Raw genomic sequence first — 22,892 nt, 5'->3', positions numbered from 1 at the left:
TAACCAAAACATTGCTTCTGTGAGGTAAATGTTATTTCTGTGTATTTCTCTCCAGCCTCTTCTGTTCACCTGCCTTTCTGCACCATTTTGGGCAATGTCACAGCTGGCAAAGCCTGAGTCCCATGCCCTGTGCAGGTGGCCAGCCTCACTCTGCACGGCGGCCTCTGCCAGCACTCCTCAGGGGGATGACGGGGGCAAGCACCCCTCTGCCCAGCGAGGTCGCCCCATTGCCTGCCTGAGCTCCTGGACACCCCACCCTCTGGCCAGCGAGGCCACCCCCAACCTGCCCGAGCTCCTGGACCCCCCACCACACTCGCGTTTACTGCCTCCTTCCAATGTGCACAATGTTCCCCTGAGCAGTCTGCTCTCCAGGGCTTGTGATGGCTTGTGATTTTTTTCCTGCTTTTACAAAATAAAGCGGCATGAATGTCTTTATGTGCATAGTCTCCCCACATTCCATATTTCTACCAAAAGCCAGATTTCCAGGGATAGGATCACCAGTCCAAGGGGCTGCAGAGCAGTCCCTTCTGCAGAGGCTGTGCTGGGGCCGGGCGCTGGACTGTACCATCAACAGAGTTTAATTTTTTTGGAAAGTCAGTTAATTTTAATTTGCATTTTTAAATTAGTCAGTTTTAGCATTTCCCTGCATGTTTCTTTGGGTACTTACAAGAATTATCATCTACTTTGGACAAAATTTTTTTTTTGTAATTTCTACCAACTTGTAGAGTTTCATTAAATTCTCCTGAATGGCCTTTGACAATTTAACCTGGGCCAGGGGACTTAAAAGCATGGCTGGCTGGACTCATGTGCAAGCATAAAGAGTAGTTCTGGGGCCATCTCGAAATACCCACTTTGTGGGATGTCTTGCGTCTGCTCTCGCCCTCTCCTGAGAGCCTACAGAACCAGTCTCTGCGCTCCCCAAACACGAGGCTTCCTGCCGAACCTGGGCCCCCACCCGACCACCACCCCCACGCCCTGCACCGCCCACACTGGGAGCACAGCCGGAGAGCATAGCCCAGGCGGCCCCTCCCGCCCCTGTAAGTCCTGCTCAAGACGCCCGTACCCGGAGGGTGACCTTCATCTTAAGGGTGCTGTTGGGGCCAGAGTTACTGAGCTGGAACCGCTGGCTCAGGGTCATGCCCTTGCTGGCCAGCAGCTGGCTGAGAGGGATCTTCAGGTTCCCAAGGCAACACTGGTGCTGCTCATCTCTGACCTGCAGACATGGCAGAACATGCTTAGCGCTGAGGGTTAGGGCAGAAAACACAGAAAGGCCTGGGTCCAGCGTTTAAGAAGCAGTTCAGTCACCTCCTCCTAAGCAGGTTGCCTAAGGGATTCTTCTGAAACACAAAACACCATAACGAGTGGGTTACGATCTGTCATTTCCTCAACACACGAGAACAAGAACCCAGAGAACGCCTTGTGTGATGAATCTGAGGGAGTCCTGAGCCGAGGGGCAGCAGCGCACATGCCTGAGGATGACAAATGTCCCTGGCCCTGTGGGGATGGCGACCACTCACATGCACAGTGAGGATTCAAGTTTCGACTAGTGATGGCCTGTCTGTGGAGAAAAAATATTTCTACTGAAAATTTACCTGGTTGTTTTGAAAATTTACAACATCTTATTTAAATGCATGGCAATTTGTCTTCTGAATAATGCCAACCAGCATTACCTCTGTTAACGGGAATCACCCCTATTGGACTGTAGTAACACAGAGTTCAACCACATAGGGGAGGAGCCCTGGAGGGTTCATGGGCTGCACAGAAATGGTGAGAGAAGTGAACTACACATGAAACCTCAAGGCCTGCTTGTTAATCTAAGCTGCAATCATGAAAGTATTTAAATGATGTAAGTGACAGTGTTTACAGAACTCAATTTTAAAAATTCAAGATCCAGTAACCAGATATTTTAACAGTGCAATTTAATAGGGAAAAAGTATCTAGACAGATATATTTTGTATTAAACAGAATGTAAAAATACAAAACAAACAGAATAATGGAACAGGCTGGGCATGTCCAACTGACCGGCACCATCAAGGAGAGTTGACAACTGCCTAGCAGGACACCCCTCAGACCTCAGGGTCAAGCTAAATAGAAAACAGAGGCCCTCTGACCTCTCAAGGACTGAATGTTGAAATACAGGCCATGCCAAGAGGAAAGTATGGGAACTAGAATTGTTCAGATGCTCAGCACTGGGATGAATGCACTTGGAACAGCACTTCTGTTAAACTAAAGTGGGGTGAGAGAGGCGGCAGGGAGCCTGCCATTGAGAGCAGAAAGCAAACCTCCGAGAAGCTCCCCTAATTCTGCCTAAGGAGGTGACTTATATATATCATATTTTAAAACATGCAGAGGACTTCTGCCCTGGCTATGACCAGGTTACAGGAAATGAATTTATCATCCTACATTAGCTTAAAAACACCCAGCAGACATGAGATGAGAGGTCTCCGACTGGATAGCAAAGGGAACCGGACACAGGATGCAGGAGCAAGTGGGGGAGCTCCACCACTGGTGTGGCACTGGCTGGGAGAGTTCAGGCTATGGCCAGTACTAGGGCCCCAGACAGAGCCCAGTGGTCTCCCAGTGTGGAGGAGCCCCCCAGAGAGCACCGAAGGCCCTGGCGAGTGTCTGCAACTGCTCAGATGTGTGCAGGAACAGACTGCTCAAGGCCAGGGAAGTCCCAGGGCACAAAGGACAGCAGGCAGTATCCTTTCCAAACAGAGGGCAGAATTTTCTTAACACCCAGAGCATCAGACTAGTGAGGCCACAGGCTGCAGGACTAGCTGTCGGGCCTGCCCAGTGAAGCTTAGCTCAGGCCTCAAAAGGCTCAGAATGTATCCAAGTAACTCAACTGCTAATAAGAACAAATCTCCAAAATACATAGGAATACAAAAATCCCAATACTCTGGAATATAAAATTACAATGAAAAATTATCAGGCGACCAAAGAAACAGGACTGTGTGACTCCTAATGAGGGTAAAACTCACATACAGAAGCAGATCCGGCAGTTACACAGATGACAGAACTGGTGACAGGGTGCTAAAAGCTGTCAGACACACGAGCACACATGAGCGTGTGGGGGAAAGACTCGGGAGAATGATCCAGATCCTACTTCTGAGATGAAAGATCACAGTATGGGGTTGGTAGCACGTTAGACATGTAAAGAGGGGAAAATGTGAGGAAGCAGTGGCCAAATGTTTCCCAAACTTAACAACAGCAGACTTCTTGTCAGAAACAATGCAAGATGGAAGAAAGTGGAAGAAAAAAAAACCGTTAGCCAAAAATTTTGTATCTTGTGAAAATATGTTTCAAAAATGAAGGTGAAAGAGACTTTTTCAGACATACAAAAGCTGAAAGAATTCATCACCAACAGAACAAACCCACAGGAATTGATAAAGACCTGCAGGCAAGGGAAAATCACATGATGAGGAACTTGGGATCCATGCCATGGAGGGAAGAACACTGCAAAGGGCAAATATGTGGCAAAATTGGAAACACTGCTTTGTTTTTTCTAAGCTCTTTAAAAACAACTGTCTGCTTAAAACAAAAATAACAAAATGTGTTGTAGGGTTAAACACACATGCATAAGTAAAACAGGACCACAGCACAAAGTCTGGAAGAGAGGAAATGGCAGAAGTAAGTCACAGAAGGTTCTAGTACTCTCTGAGACCTGGCTTACTACTTAAGGTAAAAATGAGTACTACAAACTCTAGAGCAACCCCTAAAAAAAATAAAAACAAAACAAGGAGGTATAGTGAATAAGGTAAAAAAGGTGATAAAATGAATTATAAAAGTGCTCAATTCACCCAAGAGACATCAGATTAAAAAAAGAGAAAATGGAATAAAGAATAAATGGGACAAATAACACATTGGCAGATTTGCCACCACCCATCAACAATAACAGCACATGTAAACGAACTAGATGCCAAAATGCAAAGGAAGAGACTGCCAGATTAGATGAACAAGCAAGACTTAACTGTATGCTGTCTGTAAGGACCTAGTTTAACTATAAAGTTACAAATAGTTGAAAGCAATAGGATGGCAAAAATAAGCTGTGCTAACTCCAATCACAAGAAAGGTCATTAATATATTAATTAATATATATATTAATATCAGAGTTGATCACAGAGCTGAGAGTATATTGACAAGAGGCTTTTACATGATAAAGGGAACGGCTCATTGGTGGGCAAGCAGAACAGCTCTAGGGGTTTATGTGCCTAGTAACAGAGGCCAAAGTACATGAAACAAGAACTGAGGCCCGAGAGGAAGAAACAGACAGATTCAGTCTTAAAGCTAAAGCCTTAGACGCCACACTCTCAGTGACTGACGTAACAAGGAGACAGAAAACGGTGAGGACACAGAGACTTAGCAGCAGGGTCAAGCCATCTTGGCCTCGATGGCATTCGTGGAACGCAACGCCCACCCAGGAGCAGCAGGCTTCCCCGGGCACATGGAACGCGCACCGAGAGGCCGTCCTCTGGGCGACCAGCCTCCAGGCTTAACATTCAAGTCATACAGAGGATGTAATCTGACCACTGTGGAGTTCAGCTAGAACGAACAATAGGAAGAAAAATCCCCAAACACCTGGAAACTAACAGATCTTTAGTAACCCACGAGTCAAAGGAAGAAACTAAAAGGGGAATCATTAAGTATTTTGAGAAGACTGAAAAAGCAGCTACACGGAATCGGCACGTGTGGGATGCGGCCGCGGCAGCTCTCAAGACCCCGTCAGCCGGATGCCCAGCTCGTCGGAGAAGGGCTCACATCCAGCCTCCACCTTTAAAAGCTAGGAAAACAGAAGCAAATGGAACCCAAAGGGAGCAGAAGAAAGGAGATAATGACGATCAGAGGAGAAATCGGTGAGGAAGTAAACAGAGAAGGACAATGACAACCAATGAAACTAGAAGCTGGTTCTTAAGAAAATAAAATTGATAAACCTCTCGCCAGTTATACCTCTCGCCAGACTGGTCAGGAAAAGAAGAGGCCATACTCCCTCAGAAGCAAGAGAGAAGGCCTCTACCTTTCCAGGATGCTAAGGAGCACCACGGACGGTTAGATCAGTACCTACTAATGGCACCGAATTTGTATTTAAATACCTTCTTACAAAGAAAACCACAGCAGGCCCAGAAGGCTTTGCTGGTGAATTCCCCAGAGAAGCATGTGGGCAAAACCCACCCAGTTCCACACAGACTCTCCTAGACAATGAAGGGGACACTCCCCACTCATCCCGTGAGGCTTGCACTGCCTGGTATATAAACCAGGAGAAGGGACTACAAGAAAACAAATTACAGATCAAGTATCCTTTATGGCTAAAATGCAAAAATTCTTAACAAAATTTTAGCAAATTAAATTGAACACATAAAAAGGTACTACCTCATGACTAAGTGTGGGTTCTCTCCAAATAAATGTTTGCTTGCTAAGTTTTCTCATGTTAAGTCTTGAAAACCAAATGAAGTTTGCAAGGTTTAACATCTGAGAATAGACAATGTAGTTCACCATAATTATAAACTTAAAAAGAAAAACCGTATCATTATCTCAATAGTTGCAGAAGCCTTCTGAGAAAATCAACATCCATTCATGACAAAAGCGCTCAGCAAACTAGCACTTGGAGCAGAAGAAAAGTTCTCAAGCATCAGCTTCATGGTGAAACATCAGAGCCAAAGGCCAGGGGCTTGGGTAGGTGGCAATGGAGTACAAGGCATCAGACTCCAAGTGCCATTCTGTGCAGAAACGGGGGGCCAGGCAGAAGACATCCCAAAGGAACCATCAAGAGCTACAAGAACCAGTAAGTTTACAGAGTTTATAATCTGACGTCAACATACAAAATTCAGTTGCATTTCTAGATACTAGTAGCAATCAATGAAAGATGCAAATTTTTAAAATTTACAGTATCAGAAAGTATGAAATACTCTGGGATAAGTTTGACAAAGATGTACTGATTCTGGTGATGGGTCTGTATACTGGCTGCTTTACGTGCAGTTCTTTGTATGTGATTTTTTTTCTCAACAAATCTATTACAAAATGCAAATATAATACCTCAACTTCAAGGTCCTGGCACCTGGGATTGTGAACAAAGAAAGTGAAGCTTTCCTTCCACACAGGTTCACTGGTTTTGTACCTAATCTGGAAGAAATATTCAAATGTCAGCTCTGTGGTATTTTCTGTGCAAAAGGACGGCCAGTACTGTTTATCCATTTACTGTGCTTGGAAGCTTAGGACGACTTTAATTAAAGTCCAAGACATACATTTACTGAGCAAGTTCTGTTGCATATTGTGGAGAGACATGCCAAAGCATACTGTGTCAGGAAATCAGCTGTTATGGAATCCACCGGCGACCCACCGCCTACCCCCACCCACTCTGTTCTACTGTGCCCCGGGGCCACGCAGTGCTGCAAGGCAGGAAGCTCTTGCCGAGTTCAAAGAGAACAGCCTGTAGCTTTACGAAGTTCCCGAAATGTTTTCTCCCATCGTGGGAGAGCAGAACATACCACAGCACCAACAAGGCCTCTTATTCAATTTTATTCTAAATTAATGCCTTTTATTCAATTGTTGAATATAATTTGTATTTGTTGAATTTGAAGCACTGGTGGTTGTCTTTTAAACAAAATATTTACAGAACATTCAAAGGAAACTTAGAAATTGATCCCATGTCACCTACCCATGAAATCAAGCAAAAGCATATTCATAAGCCATTTTTAATGTTATTTTAAAAAATGATCAATGTATTTTTCCCCAAATTAAGTAGCTGGTTGTCTATGAAATTACTGATTAGAGAAAACAAAAGAAAGATACATCAGTGGCTGGACCCCTGCACCCGCTTCCCTCCAACCCTGGCAACAGTCCCACCTGAGACGGTGGCACCATCTAAAGCGTGATGGCACGCTGGCGTCTTACCTTGCTCTCCTGGGCCTTGTGCCCAACTGACATCTGGACAACAGTGTTTGGACTGCTGTTCATTTTCTTCCCTGACTGTCCAAAGACAAAAAGACACAATAAAAAACATACATCTGAAATGGGGCTCACAAAAAATGCAGTTATTATCCTTCAGTAACACTCACTTCTACTGACTTCTGCCACTTCAGTTATAGGGGACATCTGGGAACACTTTAATCAGAAACAACTGCTAAGCATATCCCAAAGCCATAACTGTGTCTACCATAAAGTAAATTAAGAAAGCTGGTTTTTGCACACAATTTAAAAATGTTAATGTCTTTTTTTTTAAAGCAAGCTACTCTAGACAAATGGAAATCTTCTGAAAAATTTCAATGTTAATTCCAGCTTTCAAACTTATCTTACTAGGATAACAAAATGAATAAAGTGCAGCAAATGGAAACAGAAAAATACGAGAAAGGACAAATGTAAAGAGTGAATACTTCAGAAAAGTCCCCTGGGACCGAGAGGTTCCGACTTTGAATCATAAGGTCAGTCAGTCACGGGGCTATAATGCACAGCATAGGAATTTAGTCAATACTATTGCAGTGACTGTGTGGTGACACGTGGGACTGCAGTCAGCATGACGAACATTTCATGATGTGTCTAACTGGCGAATCACCATGGTGTACCCCTGAAACCGATGCACTGCTACATGTCAACTGTACTTCCATTAGAACAAAACAGTCCCCTGGTTGCAATAATAAAAACACTACAAAGTGTCAGAGACACAATATAACATTTTTAACTTAGTACCTTCTGTTCAAACATGTAGCTATCAGATATCTTGCTTACCAGCTGGTAAGTAATTTTGACTGGAAGAATAAACATCAATCTAGAAGTGCATTAAATGAAGCAGATATAAATAAAATGAGAAAAATCAGGAATAAGAAAACATGATAAAAAGCATACTTTAATTTGAACTGTTTATAGTTCATAACGCAGGAGCAAAATCGAAAGTTTCTGTGATGACTGCCCTTGTACGGTTCACTATGTAACTTATTCATTATGTAAGAATTTGTTCTCCATGTAAGAACTTGTTTGTTATGCCTCAGAAGATTGGAGACTGACGAAAATTAGGCTTGGGGTGGATTAATGATTGTGCATTGAGCATTGACTCCCCTATACAGAATTTTATTGTCGTTAACAACCATTTGATCAATAAATATGAGAGATGCCCTCACAAAAAATAAAAAAATTAAAAAAAAAAAGGACAGACTTCCAATGGTAAAATAAATAAGTAACCGGGATGTAATGTATAGCATAAGGAATACAGTCAAGATATTGTAACAGCTTGGTAGGGCGATAGCTGGAACCTAGAGTTATGTACATAAATGTTTTATCACTGTGTTGTACACTTGAAACTACAGTAATGTAATACTGTGCGTCAACTACCCTTCAATAAAAAATAATTATCAAAAAAAAAAGCATACTTTAGCACAGACAGCTGACAGAAGAAAACAACATAATGGGATATGAGGTTTATTTATAACTTAGCCCCACAAGAAGATGCAATTAAATATATATGTTGGTGGAAGTTAATTGGAAGGCCACAGAAAATGTTTTTAGTTGAAAACTTTTAGAATCAATCCTCAACACTGCAGCAATGACAGAAAAAGGTGTCAAATTCATATGATTATTGGAATAAAACACACTAGCTCAAACACACTGTGGTAGTCTACTGTCTGGTTTCTGCTTTTGATGTGAATGAACTCTGCAAAATCAAGTAAATACTGTTAAAAAATACCCAAGGCTATATAGACTTCTGTAGCAGAGAATGCTCATCTTCCCCTAAATATTTTCTCCTTCTTTGTTTATACTAGAAGCCTGAAGTTTCCTCTGAGCACAACCCCTTCAATAAAAGGGCCTCCCTGTAGTTAGAGTGAGGCCGAGTCACAGCCGGGTCTTTGAGGAGGGGTTCTCACTGTGGAGCCGCAGGCAGAATTAGTACCGAATCGGTAAGGATCAGTACTGGCGGGGAACAGACAGCCACTTGCTTAAACTTGTACTTTTGAGTTTGGTACAGAGGCTGACTGTTAAGATGTCACCTCTGAAAAAGTAGCCATTCATTCCTAGAGATTTACTCTATCATCTCAATTTTAAGACACACTTTTTTTTTTCACTTTCCACCACCTATGGAAACAGGGTGATACTCCAGGATGACTGTGTGTGCCTGTCCTCGGGCAGAGGCAGTAGTGCCAGAGTGTCTCTGCCTTAAACCATCTGTTTTGCTGACATTCTCCTGTGTGTGCATGTGTGGGTGCCATACAATGTGTCCAAGGTCTAGAAATTCTTTCAAAGTATAAAATAAACCTTAACTGATACCTTTTTTCTTTTTTGATGGTACGGAAGATAATGGTGGATCTTACAGTGGATGACACTTTAGATTCTACGAAACAGTTAAATCACTGTGTTTTCTACCATGATGTGATATTCAAAACGCATCATCAGCACATGTCAGAGACCCAAGGTATAATGAGAGTATGAGCTTTTAAGTCGGTCTGTCTTGTGTTTAAAGCTTAGCTCTTTACCACTGATGACAAGACTGACATTCCGTTGTCTGAACCTCCATTTTCATGTGTATAAAATGGGAATAATGCCATTTCCAGAACTTTGTTATTAAACATAAATGAGATAATGTAACAACTAAAATACACATATTATCCTATGATCTTACTTAATTTACTCTATACTCCAATTAGGATTGTATCGCTTCCATGCTATCAATAGGGATTGAACGTTGTGCTGTGTCAAGTGGGTCACATTGGTGAGCTCTGCTGATTCAAATGCCGGCCGTCTGATTTCAGAGCCTGTGTTCTAATCATCACAGCGCGCTGCTCAGTGAGCCCCAGATATCAGAGAGGGAGAGGAGACTGCCGACAGAGCTCCTTCCAATGTTCTGGGGGATGGACGTGGCAACAACTGCTCTTCATTTTTGAAATTTAACTTGTTTTTCTACATGAACCAGATTAAAAAATACCATCCTGACTCTTTTGGATAAAATTTTCTTAAGACAATTTAAAACCTCCCCTGCTCCCAGTATTTAAGCCTAAGATATTAAATGAAATCAGAGAAAAAATAATACAGCATTGTAATTCATAGAAAACTTTTAACAATTTCGCCAGAAAATACATGGTCATGTCATTTTAGGGAGTGGAGCTTAGTTTCCAATATACCTCATTTAATGAAACTTAAGGCTAGTCACCCACACCCGGCAGCATCAAAAGCCAGGAGTCATGACTCAGACATGGCCCTGACTCAGTAAATTGGAAGAGGTGATTTTTAAATGGGTAGTCTCAGTGCACAAGGCATGCCTTGAAATTATCACCTAAAAATTGATTCATATTTTAAGTACAACTTCTATTTCGCCATTTTCACAAACTCAAATCCAATTAAAATATAGATGATGTAGAATGACCTTAGATATTGCTGCCTAAGGCCAACAGGACAGAAGTATAATTTATCATATTGTGTCTTATAAAATTTATCTTCAAAGTTGACTTAAATTCTTCTACGTATGAATTCTTGGGTAACAAAAGTAGGCTCTCTCTCCAAGCAGATACTGCCGACTCTGTGACTATGAGGGGCAGTTCGTTGACAAACCCATGAGCACCAAAGCATCATCTCTTTCAATATGTTTTAATTAACTTTTTGAAGGGAAACTATTAGTTAACCTTTAAAGTTTTCTGAACTGCAGCCTTCTTCAAGACATCAGGATTAAATTCTAATGGGTTACTCTTTCAAGTCAGAAGAAAATGAATATACCAAGGGTTAATAAAACATGCAATGAGGCATCCACGTAGGTTAATGACATGAAAATCGATGAAAACAAACAAAACATCTTTAAAAGAAAACCATAAGAATTACACAAAAAAACAATTACAATCATTTGTAAAATTCTTCCTATGCCCAAGGCATTTCCTGAGATGAACTATTAACCTACGAACACGACACATCTGGTTTTCCTCTACAATTTCTTCTCTTACTCTCTCACCATTTCGGGATTTGAAAGACCCACACATGACACTTCAAGGAAGGTTTCTATCTGCTCTTCTTTGCTTGAATAAGCCCTTAAAACATCCACCATATCACACTAAAGGTTTATCCAGAGTACAAAGGAAAGGGCTACAGGCACCCGCATGGCTCTCCGGGCAGATCCTGTCCTGAAGCAGGCACTACATTCCCCCCAGCTGAAGTCTGCACTCTTCATGAAAAACCACTGCAGGCATGGGCCTTCCCCACCCTGCCCCCAGTTCTTTCCCAAGTATAAAATGCAGAAGCTGAACAGACAATTTCAAAAGGTCCTCCTGGCTTTAAAGTTCTACTGCTATGGCCTATAGGCCCTATTTTTGTTGATTTTTAAAACTTTGCAAACGTCTTCAAGTACTAACATTTAAGATGAAGGATTTTATCATTTTAGTTGTAATTAACTTCAAATGACAAACTGTGTTATATTTATTATTGTTTAGCAGGATATTTTATAATGAAGTAGGTGGACAGCTGGCCTTCATGCCTGCCAGGGTCATGGAAGGTAAGGTCAAGCATCTGGCACAAGGAATTAACTTGGTGTTAACACTGGCGCTCGGCCCAGGCTACCCCTGCAGCAGCCCAGGTCTGAAACACTGGGCCCATCACACCTGTATTGGGGGGCCTGGGCGGGTGAGGCTGACAACCTTCACCTGTCACAGGAATACTTCCTAAAGCTCAGTTTGGGTAGATGTGACGTGTAGTAAACATACATGATATTATGACATGCATAAGTTAAAGCAAAAGGAGGACAGAAGCCACGTGTGGGGTCAGGGGTGCGAGATGAGCACGTGAGGCCATGGAGAGCTGCACAGGCCCAGCATGCACAGGCTGCGTCCCCCAGGGGCGCTGGCAGGGTCAGCATGAAGCCTCAGGCACTGCTGCACTTTCCACCCGCAGGCCACTCACCACAAATGGAGGCAGTGGCAGCCACCTGTGCGTCTGCTTCACCTGGCACCCTCACACAGAAGGGTCTTCATATTACACAACCAGTGCCTTCGTGGACAGGCAGGCATTAGCATGAACACCACTTACCTCAGAGAAGCGCCACACACAGCGTTCTGAACTTACAAACTTAATGCAGTGATAATAAACTCACTTTACACTAGGAGGGAGTAGACAGGAAGGGTGAGGATGTGGACTCTGGGTCACACAGCTGAGCTCCAATCCCAGCTCTGCTACTTGACTAGCAAAGCCTGGGTCTCTACTCTGCACCCTGCAAGCTCTGCTGTTTCCTTACCTGAAAAGTGATCATGATGGCAGAGACTGAAGGGGCTGTGTAAGCAGAGCCCTCAGACAGTGCTTAGCAAATCCATGCTACCTTGTAAGCCTAAAATTGTAAAGCTGGCCACTGGGAGTCAGAGGACACCCTCAGTGCTCCAGTCTGAAATGCAAGCCTAGGACTTGATCGAGAGGAGGGCAGATGCTCAGTCTACAATACAAAGAGGCTGATTCCAGGACAGGAGCAAGTCCTGCCGTGCTAAGGGTTCACTGGTGGGAATGCACTCAAGCTGGAAACACAGTTCTGAGTGGGCAGAGGTTAAAAGAGCGACGGGCTGGCAGCATCCAAAACCCTTTCTAGAAAGAGAATGGTCTCAGTCTTTGGAGGAGGTAGAGAAAGCATTGATCTAACTTCATAGTGAAAATTGATGGGGAAAAAAGGGCAATTGACCTGTTCAAATTTATTTTACAGAACATTTTGCTGATGCCTACATGTGAGTAGGCAAGTATGTGATTTTGATAATGTGGAAGTTTTGGTAACCCAGCATTGTCTTAGCTAAGTATTACAAAGCAATTTAAAAATACAGAAATATTTCCTCTAAAAGGAATAGTTATAGAATGGAAAAAAGTAACCTTGCTTCTCTGATACTGGAGACAACTAACAGTGTATGTACCAGTCACACTGTCACTTAGAGCAGCTTATAATGCAACTATGTATTGAGAAATACCCAAAATAGAAAATCATTTTAGTGATAGAAAAGGCTGTCAATATGCACACTGACCTCATTTTGTCTTAAAAAGGCCATAAACAGGTGCTGGAGGGCAGTGAAGATGATGGTCACCACCACCTGCTGGTGTGACACATGGCTCCCCAGCCCTGCAGGGCCTTGACTGTCTTATCCTCGAAATGGGGCAAATCACCTGTTCTTCAAGATTTGCTGCCCCTTCTACTTTTAATAGGAGTAGACTAAGAATATGTGTCAAAGTAGAAATGAACACTATTCAGAAATGCAAAGTGCCACCACTATTGGACTCGAGGGCCAAGTGAGCTTTAAGAATCTCACTAATTATTGAGTCGCATGATTCATTAGTCTAGGAAGCATGACTTTCTAACCAACCACTGAGCCATTCATTGGTGGCTTCCTCTAACCCCAGAGTGATTATCTATCTGCTAAAAGCACGAGTAACAGTACCCAGAACAAGGCCCCAGGGAGACACAAGAGGTCAAAATAAGCTTCCCCAGTACAGGTTAGAAATGCTCAACAGCGCCCTCCACGGAATCTTTAGGCTCCTTAGAGGAACTGAGTTGTAAACTCCATGTTTTTTCTCCCTGAGGAGGGCTGGTTAAGCAGTGAGGGCTAGCAGCAACTGGAAAATCTGCACAATTTGGAAGGCAGGTCCTCAGGGTAACAGGGTTTCCGCCCTCACTTCCCCAGGGGAAGAGCTAGGACTTCAAGCAAAGCGAAGCCCTGACACTTCTGTGTCTGGTCAGGAGGAGAATGTAGATCATGGAAGTTTTTGAAAGCTTGCAGCGAAATATTCACATCTCACATTGAGATGAACCCCAACGAAATAAATTTCATTCATTATGGTTTCATTTTTCCTCAGAATTTCTCTTTTTATCATTCTACACGCCAGGAGCAGTTTCAGAACTAAGGCTTCTTTGTGACTCACTAGGTGTGTTCATCTCACTGTCAGACGTGACCACCAACATCGGTCACAGTGGTGTCACAGTCACAGAACAGGCACAAATGGGACCACACGGTGACTGGGGTAGTGCAGGAGTCAGGAGGCATGCCTCGTCATCCCACTGTCGAGGGGGTGGTTAGAAGTCCCAGTCCACGTTCCAGCAGTCTCCATTACCACACAGGAAGAGCAACGCTGGAGAACTCACAAACAGTGCTCTATAGACTGAGGCAGTATTTTCACAAAATACTAGTCCCAACGCTTGCCTCTCTTTTAAGTAACCACACCCAAGTTTCCCTCGTAGATACTCTTAGGAAAGTGGAAATGGGAGGAGAAAGCAAAGAATGGGGGGTTATGGTCAGTGAGCGCACAGAAGCTCTAATAAACAGGGGTGCAAAAGACAGAGGGTCCCACACAGGCGCAGGCAGTGGGGATGGCAGGCGTGCCCGTCTGAGACACCTGGCAGGGCAGCAGTTTAGTGAGGACCCTTTGTCTCTGGCAACCAGAGCACAGGTCATGCACAGTGACCTTTCGATAGAGGCAAATGAACTCACTTTTTCTCTTTTTGCTTACATGACATAACTCAAATTTCAATGTAATGTGACAACACAGTTCTAAGGAGATGCCTAATCCTTTCTTGCCAATAAAATGTTCAACAAATTCACTTCCATAAGGCATTAAAAAGACTCTAGAGCAAACATTATTGTGGTTAAAAACAGAAGGTTCTACTGTATAAGAAATTTGTAGAAAGGTTAAACAATAATGAACCCCCCCCAAACATCTTTCCCCAAATTGACATTTTAACAGAAATAGTCACAGACTTCAGATTGGAAGACTGTCCAAAAGGCTAACATAATACTTTAAGAAAAATTAAGAATTTAATTAAGTTAAAACTAGTCAAGAAAGTTTCACTGAAAGGAACAGTATGTCTATATACAATCACATGGGGTCCAACCACATCTTTCCAGGGTGAAAAGATAATCGATCGGGTTTTAATTGTTAAAAACTTTAAATAAAATGTACAAATGTACAAAGTATATTTACTTTGCTTTTGAGCAAAGCCCAGTCATGCACAATTTTAAAACCCTGTAAGGTGCTATCACTGGGGTGCATATTTCACGGAATACACAACAGCCCAGCCACAGTCAGGTGAGGCCTGGCTGAACCCAACATGAAACACTTGGATGCAGAAGCACCAAGTGCCAGCAAGATGCTCTGTGCTCATGGGGGCAGCAAAGAGAGAGGACACAGGGACTGTCCCCAAAGACGAGCACTCACTACCACCACAAGGGGAAGACACCCTGCATCTGGTAGCAGTAGTCTTTCTTTCAAGAAAATTGGCCTTTGACACACAGAAGTAGATCAGGAAGGGTGCGCTACTGAATGCGTGACAGGCACTCAAAACCCATCCCAACACAATACCCACGGCTGCTTCGCCCAAAGAGTGGGGTCACAGCAGGCTGCACAGGACAGGAGCAGGGAGCTTTTCTTCCCCGTGGTTATGGTCATCATCTGCACGAGCTGTGCGTTGCAGCTTTTCTAAGAGCATAAGAGCTCTGGTGCAAACGCTCTGGGCTGAGGGCCATGTGAGCGACAGGGGCTCAGGGGCAGCATGTGTGTCCTTTTGCTTCCTGCCATCCCAGGAGCCATGCTACATCCAGGATGGACTCTGGTCTGTCACCAGAGCTGCTTCATTTCATTTCTGAGCCAGAGACAGTTTCTGTCTTTAGGCAACTGCATTTAATGATCAGTGACTTTCTATAGAGTACCTTCTTCCCTAAATGCTAGGCATACTCCTTCCTTGTGTATTGGAGATTTCTTTGCAAAACATGCCACAGTACAGATAATTCTGAGCATCCTGGAGAAATTAGTAAGATGCATAAGCACCCCCTACAGAAGATACGTATGAGTCCCAGACCACACTAAGTACACATGTGTTCCTGTCCACTGCTGCCCTCAGGCTGGAATGAAGTGAAAACCGCAATAGAAACAGGTGACACAGTGCAGTTGAGTACGGTGGGATCTGCCACCAGCTGGCGGGCACCCAGCACAACCCAGGGTGCTACTTACTGGAAGGTTCCTTGCCGAATCCAAATACAAGATCAGCAAGGAGGAGGAGAGACCATCACTGGACTGGTCTTTGTCAGCTCTGAGTCTGCCAGCACCTGCAAGGGAGGGGAGAAGCCTCAGCAGGTGCGCTTCCATGTGGTGTCAGACTCTGTCCACCTGATTGTCTGTACAGCCCAGGGGAGCAAGGGAAGTGGAGAAACAAGCCTTTCCATATATGCACTACAGGGAGAATGAAAACATTAAGTATCTTTCAAAAGACAAAATCCTATAAAAAACGATTAAATGAAGCATGCAGGCAACCGGTGGCTCTCCAAATCCCAGTACTATATCAAGCACGGCAAAACTTGAAGATCTCGTAAGACAGGTGTGAATGACCTGAGTGTCTCTTAAAAAAAAAACTCCATTATCTTCAATTTATCCCTCCTGGTACTGTAGTGACATGGTATAATAATCAAAACACTGCTGTAATTTTTTAGTGGAGCAGCAACACAAGTGAAAGACAGTGATCTCAGCCCCGGCAGCGGCTGCTGTGTCGGGAGAGCGGTGCACACACCTTGTCCAGACTGGACGTGTCCGGGACCAGCGTGAGCCACTGCAGCCTCAAGTGAAGCTTTCCCCTGGGGACCTCATCCAGGGCGAACCACTGCGGAGAAAGGGGCAGGTCAGCAGAGTACTCCCGAGTTGGCCTACAAACGTGACAGCCGACTGCCGGCCGCAGCACCAGTCCTCAGTCAGCGCCAAGAGTGGGGCCTCCACTCTTGTCTGAGTGAGCGGGCGGCCCTGGTGACCTGCACGGCACGGCTGGGCCCTGGGTCTGTGAACCTGCTGGTCAGGGACCATTCTGACTGCTTCATGTACATTAATCTACTGAATCCTAACCAGACGCCTGCAAGGGAAATGACGTTCATCCCTACCCGCACAGGATTCAGGTGTCTGCTAGTGCCACCCAATGCTGGCTTCTACGTAAGGGCTTTAACAGAACTTAGGGGCCAAGAGATAACACCACACGGGTCCCAAATACTAGATTTCAATTTTCAAACAAGCAAACATGTTGCTTTTATTCATCATTATGTTAACTAAAAAATAGTATACTGTTGTTGCAGCTTAAAAACCACAAAATAATGAACAAAGACAGACCCCATGCACTCTGGGTTAAGACCGCCCTGAGCTGGGGCTTAATCTCTCCTACCTGAGCCTCATACTTACTCTGGTAGCAATGCCCTGTGCATTGCTTGCTGTCCGCTTGCTGTCAGCCCCCACTGCATCTACAGGTGCTATTCATGGAACAGTTTCTCATCTGCTGGGCAATGCATTAAGTCCAGATGTTTAAATGCTAACTAGAGCCGCTTCTCGTGGGTCCCTGCCCTGTATCCTTATGAATTCCTAGCACACGGTAGGTAGTTAATACATACTTATTAGGCTCTTAAGCTTCTCTCTCTCTTGCTTTGCTACTATGAAAAGGTCTACATTCTCAATATGTGGGAGACAACTGTTAAATTCTCAGAAGGTCATGTGGGCAGGCAGGGCAGGCACACAGCTGAATAGTAGAAAACTCCAAAAAGACTTACTTCATCTAAAAGGCGCTCCTTTTCAACTTCAACGAGATCAATCATGAGACTACAGAAATAACACAACAACTTTAGAACACAGGGACACACTTCTTACAAATGAAACAATCTCAAGCATGTCTATGAAAAGTACTCCAGAACTGCAACAAAATGCTAGTTTATCCAGAAAGACTTCTTGAAAGGCTTCCCGGAGTTCAGAGCCAGGAGTGAAGGAGGTGAGGAGAGCAGTGTGTTTCTGGGCTTGGCAAAGCTGAGGCTGAGTATAAAAACCTGGTCTGGTCCTCCCAACCGCTTACAATGTAGCTACTTACGATGTGCCTGACGTGATCATGGATATTCTGCCCTCCTGCTGGACATACCCCAGCACCGTGGCTCAGCACCTGGGGTGCTGGCACCCCAGCCCCAGCTCTGCTCCGCCCTCAGCTTGAGGCCAGTATCTAAGTCCCACAGCGGCCTCTTGCTCAGCATTTCTCAGACAGCCCACTCCGTTTTCCCTAAATAATCCTACTTTCTTGCAAAAAATGCTCCTCCCACCCCTGCCCAGAAGCTCAGAGGTGAGCTAAGAACACAAATGTACTTTTAATATATTTTCTGCCTATTCTTTGGGGCAAATGGGTGCACATGGGAAAGCACACATGTGCAAAGTTTCATGGCACCAAAGAACACCTCTAAACCCAACTGTGAAGCTTTAAAACTTAATTCTTGCCAGTACTTCTCAGACGTTAAAAGTGTTAACATACATACATAAAGTAACTACACAGAAAGGACCAGATGATCCCACTCCTGTTGCTTCTTGTAGCTCCCAGGGGCTTGTCTCAGGTCAGACCCTCACACCCTCTTCTGGTCTGTGAGAGCAGGCTCCAGGCCCCTTGCAGGTCACCTAGCCGCACATGGTCCCCTAGAATGCGCCCCTCTCTGCTCACTGCCCTGCTTACCATCTTACAATCTTCTGGTTGCTCCTTGCAAAGCTCTCTCATGAATTCTTGTTTATATGTCATTAATCACTTAAAACATTTCTCACATTATCAAAAACATTTTGCCAATTATTTATTGTGAGCTTTATGGGATTAAGGTTTACTGTTCTATATGTCAGCATGACAAGAAATGTTGTGAGGTCAGGACAGAAGTTCCAGCCTACACTGGCATACTCCATGGGACACACCAGGGGCCCAGGGCACACCAGGACACCACTGGGCCCACTCACCTCATACACCTCATTCCACTTTGGACTGACGTTCTTCTTGATGACCTTGCTTTGGAAGATTTGGTTGCCGACACGAGTAACTCCACAGAGGTCTGACTTCCCCTTGACAAGCCCCTTAAGGTAAGTATCTTTGCTCTGAAGATAATGAGCTTCAATGAAATGTATCCTCAGAACACCCTGAAAGGAACAAACATGGGGCTGCTCAATGTTCATTACACATATGGACCAGCAGTCACGTGATGAGAATGCAGTGCAGACCAATAAAACGAAGAGCCCTTCTTGTGCAGGTGAAGAAGGGTCTAAGTCTGTGAGGCATCAGGTGGTGTGCCAGGGAAGCTGATGAAGGCACAGGGTGGTGTCAGACTGACAGCCGAGGAGGAGGATGGGGGGTGGCCTGTGGCCTCCAGCCACCCAGCCCAGATCCTGTGCAGCTGCTGGAGCCCACGGAGCCAGGACAGGCAGGGCCTCACAGGTCACCAAGTAAGCCTACGTTTCAGCACCACGGTGAGTGACAACTAATATTATCAGACCCGATATTAAGCCCTTGATATGCACCAACTACTTCATTCAATTTTTAAAGAATCCTATGAAATGCTGTCATTAGACCTAGTTTATAGATAACAGTATCTATAAATATGTACCACTCATAGACATAAGCAAGTTCTCTTTCTCTAAAATGTTGTTTAACTGGTAAAATAAAAGGCATTCACTCATATTTCTTTCATGGCCAAACAAAGGCAGTAAGGCTGCCTGCCTCTCAGTAAGGTAGCATTCTCTCCTACAAACCTTTTGAAAAAATTACTGGGTAACATTCCTGACCCAATCAGTACACAACACATGCTTTTACATATAGATACACTTTAAAATGTTTAACACAAATTTCCTGCTTATATTTTCATGTCTGAAGTTCCATGATCTGGAGACATGCTTATGGCTCACACCCAACCTGGGCAGGGCAGCTCCGTGTACACCCGCACTGGAGGCTGGAGGCTGTGAGTGTGTGAGGACTTGTCTGCGGGAAGGGATCCCTAGATTTTCAGAAATAAGCATCACAGCTCAAGGGAAAAGACATCCCTTTCTCATAGGAACGTCCAATTAAATGTGCTGAATGCCAAGAGCATAACTAAGTTGGGCAAAAACTAGTTGGAGCATTACTTTACTTTTCAGAAATCCAAGAGTGCTTGTGGGTGTTTGCTGGCTTGCGCACTGTGTCCACCTAATTTACCTGGCAAAGTGACAGGCCTGGGGGAGGTCATGCACGGCCACCTCAGGTACAAACGGAAGCACCAGCTCAACACCTTCCAACCTGGTGACATAAGCTGTGGGTCCCACTCTAGAGTCCCCAGTCACACTGGGCGGGGTGCAGCTCAGCTGGAGAGGCCCTCGCTGACCAGTGGGGCCCATTTGCTCCAAGCCTTCCTCTGAGGCCGGCAGAGGGAATTCTACATCCCTGATCCACAGTCCTCGCACCCTCTGGATGAGGTGACTCAGTTTACTCCAGTGATGGTGACCGTGGTGCCAGCTATTGCCCTGGCTCACAGATGAGGACGCAGGCCCAGACATGCCAGCAACATGCCCTGAGCTGAGGTCACTGCTGACCCCAGGGTGACTCAGGCCCCCAGGGAGCAATAAGACCACAGATGTCACCACCACGTCACCTGTTAAATGACCCCAAGATCACTGTGTTCTCACGTGTGACAAAAGGGATGCTGGTGATTAAATGAAGTCCCTACCACTCAGACTAAGCTGTTACATTTTGATAAATACAAACAGTGTGCTTTGCGAGGCAGAGACTTTGCTGTTACAGCTGTCCCCCAGGACCTACAGGTCCATCTGCAGAACCAAGGCCCTATTAGCACCTCCGAGGCTCATGGCGTCTCTGAAAGCTTCCAGGTCCTGGGTTCTGAAAGCTTCCGGATCCTGGGTGCACATGAGCCAACTTCCCAGGAGTGCTGCAGTACAACTACCTTTACCGCACCAAGATGCATGTGGCAAGGTTGCTGGCTGAGAGAAAAACAAAAAGTTACAACACCTTGCAGGTGAAAGGTTCCTGCACATCTATTGTGCACATGAAGGATGCTAAAGACGTCCTTACCTTTGGTATAGGAAACTGCAACTGAGCTATTTGAACTACGCTGACAAGAGGAATGGTGATCCGATTGGGAAGCACCCGATAGTTTGATATTATGTCCAAAATGACAGTATCGGATGAACCACTGTCAAGCAGGAGATTAAAAGAACAAACCATCAGACACAGCAACCTTGCACCCTAACAGTAAACTTCTCAAGTGACATGACAACCCATTCACAGGGCAGAGGGGTCTGATGTCTCCCACACAATTTATCCTGGCAGCTCAATCCTTCAGCTGTGGTGACCATGAGGCAGGATTTATCCTGGGGACAAACTGTACTATTCTGGCTACACTTCCTGATGTCCTAAATAACACTGCATACATTCCTACATAGCTTTATCAGTGATTAATGTTGAAAAACTAAGAAACAATTCACTAAATTTCTTCACATAAAATATTCCAAACATCCATAAATGTGCAGATATCCATAAATCCTAACAGATATCCACTTACTCACTGTATCACACTACATCGCCCTCTCGTTACACACGCACAGTTCCCAGTGAAGGAGCATTCAGTTGCTCTCCTCCACTTATCTGGGTACTGAACAGTGATTCTGAGACACCACATGCCACTGCACAGAGCTCAGCACAGGAATACAACTGCGGCGGCTGAGAACACAACACTCTTGTAATACATTTTCTGCCTATTCTTTGGGGCAAACAGGGGACTTAGTGTGTGGGAAAGCACACAGACTGAAGTTTCGGGGCACCAAAGAACACCTCTAACCCAACCGCAAAGCTTTAAAACCACCTTACTTCTTGCCAGTAGTTCTCAGATGTTAAACATGTTAACACATATAAAGTAACTGTGCACATAAAAATGTCCACTGGGACAGAGTGAAGGGCTCCATCGCTGAGTCACTGAGTGATAACTGAACACTTACCTAAGCTGGGCATTCAAATACAGGGACCATATAGGGCCTTATCTTAGGACTTGTCAGTTCAAGACAGGAAAAATACAAAAATCAAACAAACCACACCCCATAGACAATGCTACTCTGCTTATGAACAGGCAGCTGAACAGACATGAGCACTCCAGAGAGGCTGGAGGATCTCCACTGCAGTGGACATGCCCAGAGCAGAGGTGGCCCTTCAGTCTAACGCCAGGCACATTCCTACTTCTGGCATCCCCGTAAAACAGCGGTTTTATTTATATTGAAAAATCTGTTCAAATGGAAACCCACTGGCTGATGACATGTTTTCAAGAATCCCTCAGCTGCCGTGGAGGCAAGCCAGCCACCACCCTGGCTATGCAGCGCCAGGGGGACTCATCGGGGCCACGGACTCACCGCATCTTCGCCTGCTGCCACTGCCCCATCATGCCAGAACAGCTTCCTGGGGTGTCCGGTCCTCTCTGTCCCTGGGAGCCACCCTGCTTGTCACTGTACTTCTGTCTCCATCATCACCTCAGCCCTTCTTAAGCCTTCAGCACTCAATGTGGGGCTCCTCATGGGAAGCAGCAGGGACAGCTAAAACTCATGGTGGAGTGAGCAACTCAGGCATTAGAGATGCTTGATAACCCTTAACACAGCACGCGGACCTTCATTTTATAAAACTTGGGGCAAGATTTCCCAAAGGAATATTTGCTTTCATAATAGGGTTCACCATATCTGATTCATTTGCTAGAAACCTCTGAGCGAGACCAAATTTGTGTTAAGAATGTATGTACAAGAGAAGACAAGTAGGGATTGCATGGCATCTTACTACACTGATGGACAGTGACTGCAGTGGGGTGCAGGGGAGACCCGATAATAAGGGTGAATGTAGTAACCACATTGTTTTTCTTGTGAAACCTTCATAAGAGTGTATATCAATACCTTAAAAAAAAGAATGTATGTACATATTTATTACACAAAAACAGTACACCTGTTGCAGATGGTCCCTCTGCCAGGTGAGGTGGACAGACAGAACCAAACCGGAAGACCTGGCTTCTCTCACACAGGGATGTGCCCTTCATGGTTCCATAAGCTTACCAGGGGAAATTCTCCCCATGTGTGAGATACCAGTTGCTACAGAATAATGAGGGGACCCCAACAGATGTGATGCAGAAGCTTTG

At 44.7% G+C, this 22,892-nt stretch overlaps 1 protein-coding gene and 1 long non-coding RNA gene across 2 annotated transcripts in view; both read right to left on the bottom strand.

Moving 5' to 3' along the window:
• The window catches only part of LOC118930377 (calcium/calmodulin-dependent protein kinase type 1G-like), a 41,824-nt gene extending 34,900 nt beyond the window's left edge, over window positions 1-6,924 (bottom strand). Inside the window, 2 exon segments of the mRNA XM_057489530.1 lie at window positions 1,064-1,213; window positions 6,892-6,924. Of these exon segments, the coding sequence (XP_057345513.1) occupies window positions 1,064-1,213; window positions 6,892-6,924 (183 nt within the window).
• Window positions 6,925-15,604: 8,680 nt separating this feature from the next.
• Window positions 15,605-18,462, bottom strand: LOC130679958 (uncharacterized). The gene is made up of 3 exons (XR_008992934.1): window positions 17,499-18,462; window positions 16,484-16,573; window positions 15,605-16,025 (listed from the first exon to the last, which is right to left on the bottom strand). It is a non-coding gene; the product is annotated as an uncharacterized LOC130679958 (long non-coding RNA).
• Window positions 18,463-22,892: the final 4,430 nt, after the last annotated feature.

The sequence above is a fragment of the Manis pentadactyla genome, chromosome 12 (assembly GCF_030020395.1).
Source record: "Manis pentadactyla isolate mManPen7 chromosome 12, mManPen7.hap1, whole genome shotgun sequence".
In the NCBI taxonomy this organism is placed as follows: Eukaryota; Metazoa; Chordata; class Mammalia; order Pholidota; family Manidae; genus Manis; species Manis pentadactyla.
Note: the sequence above shows the minus strand (reverse complement) of the source record. Positions and strands in the feature narration are given on the sequence as shown.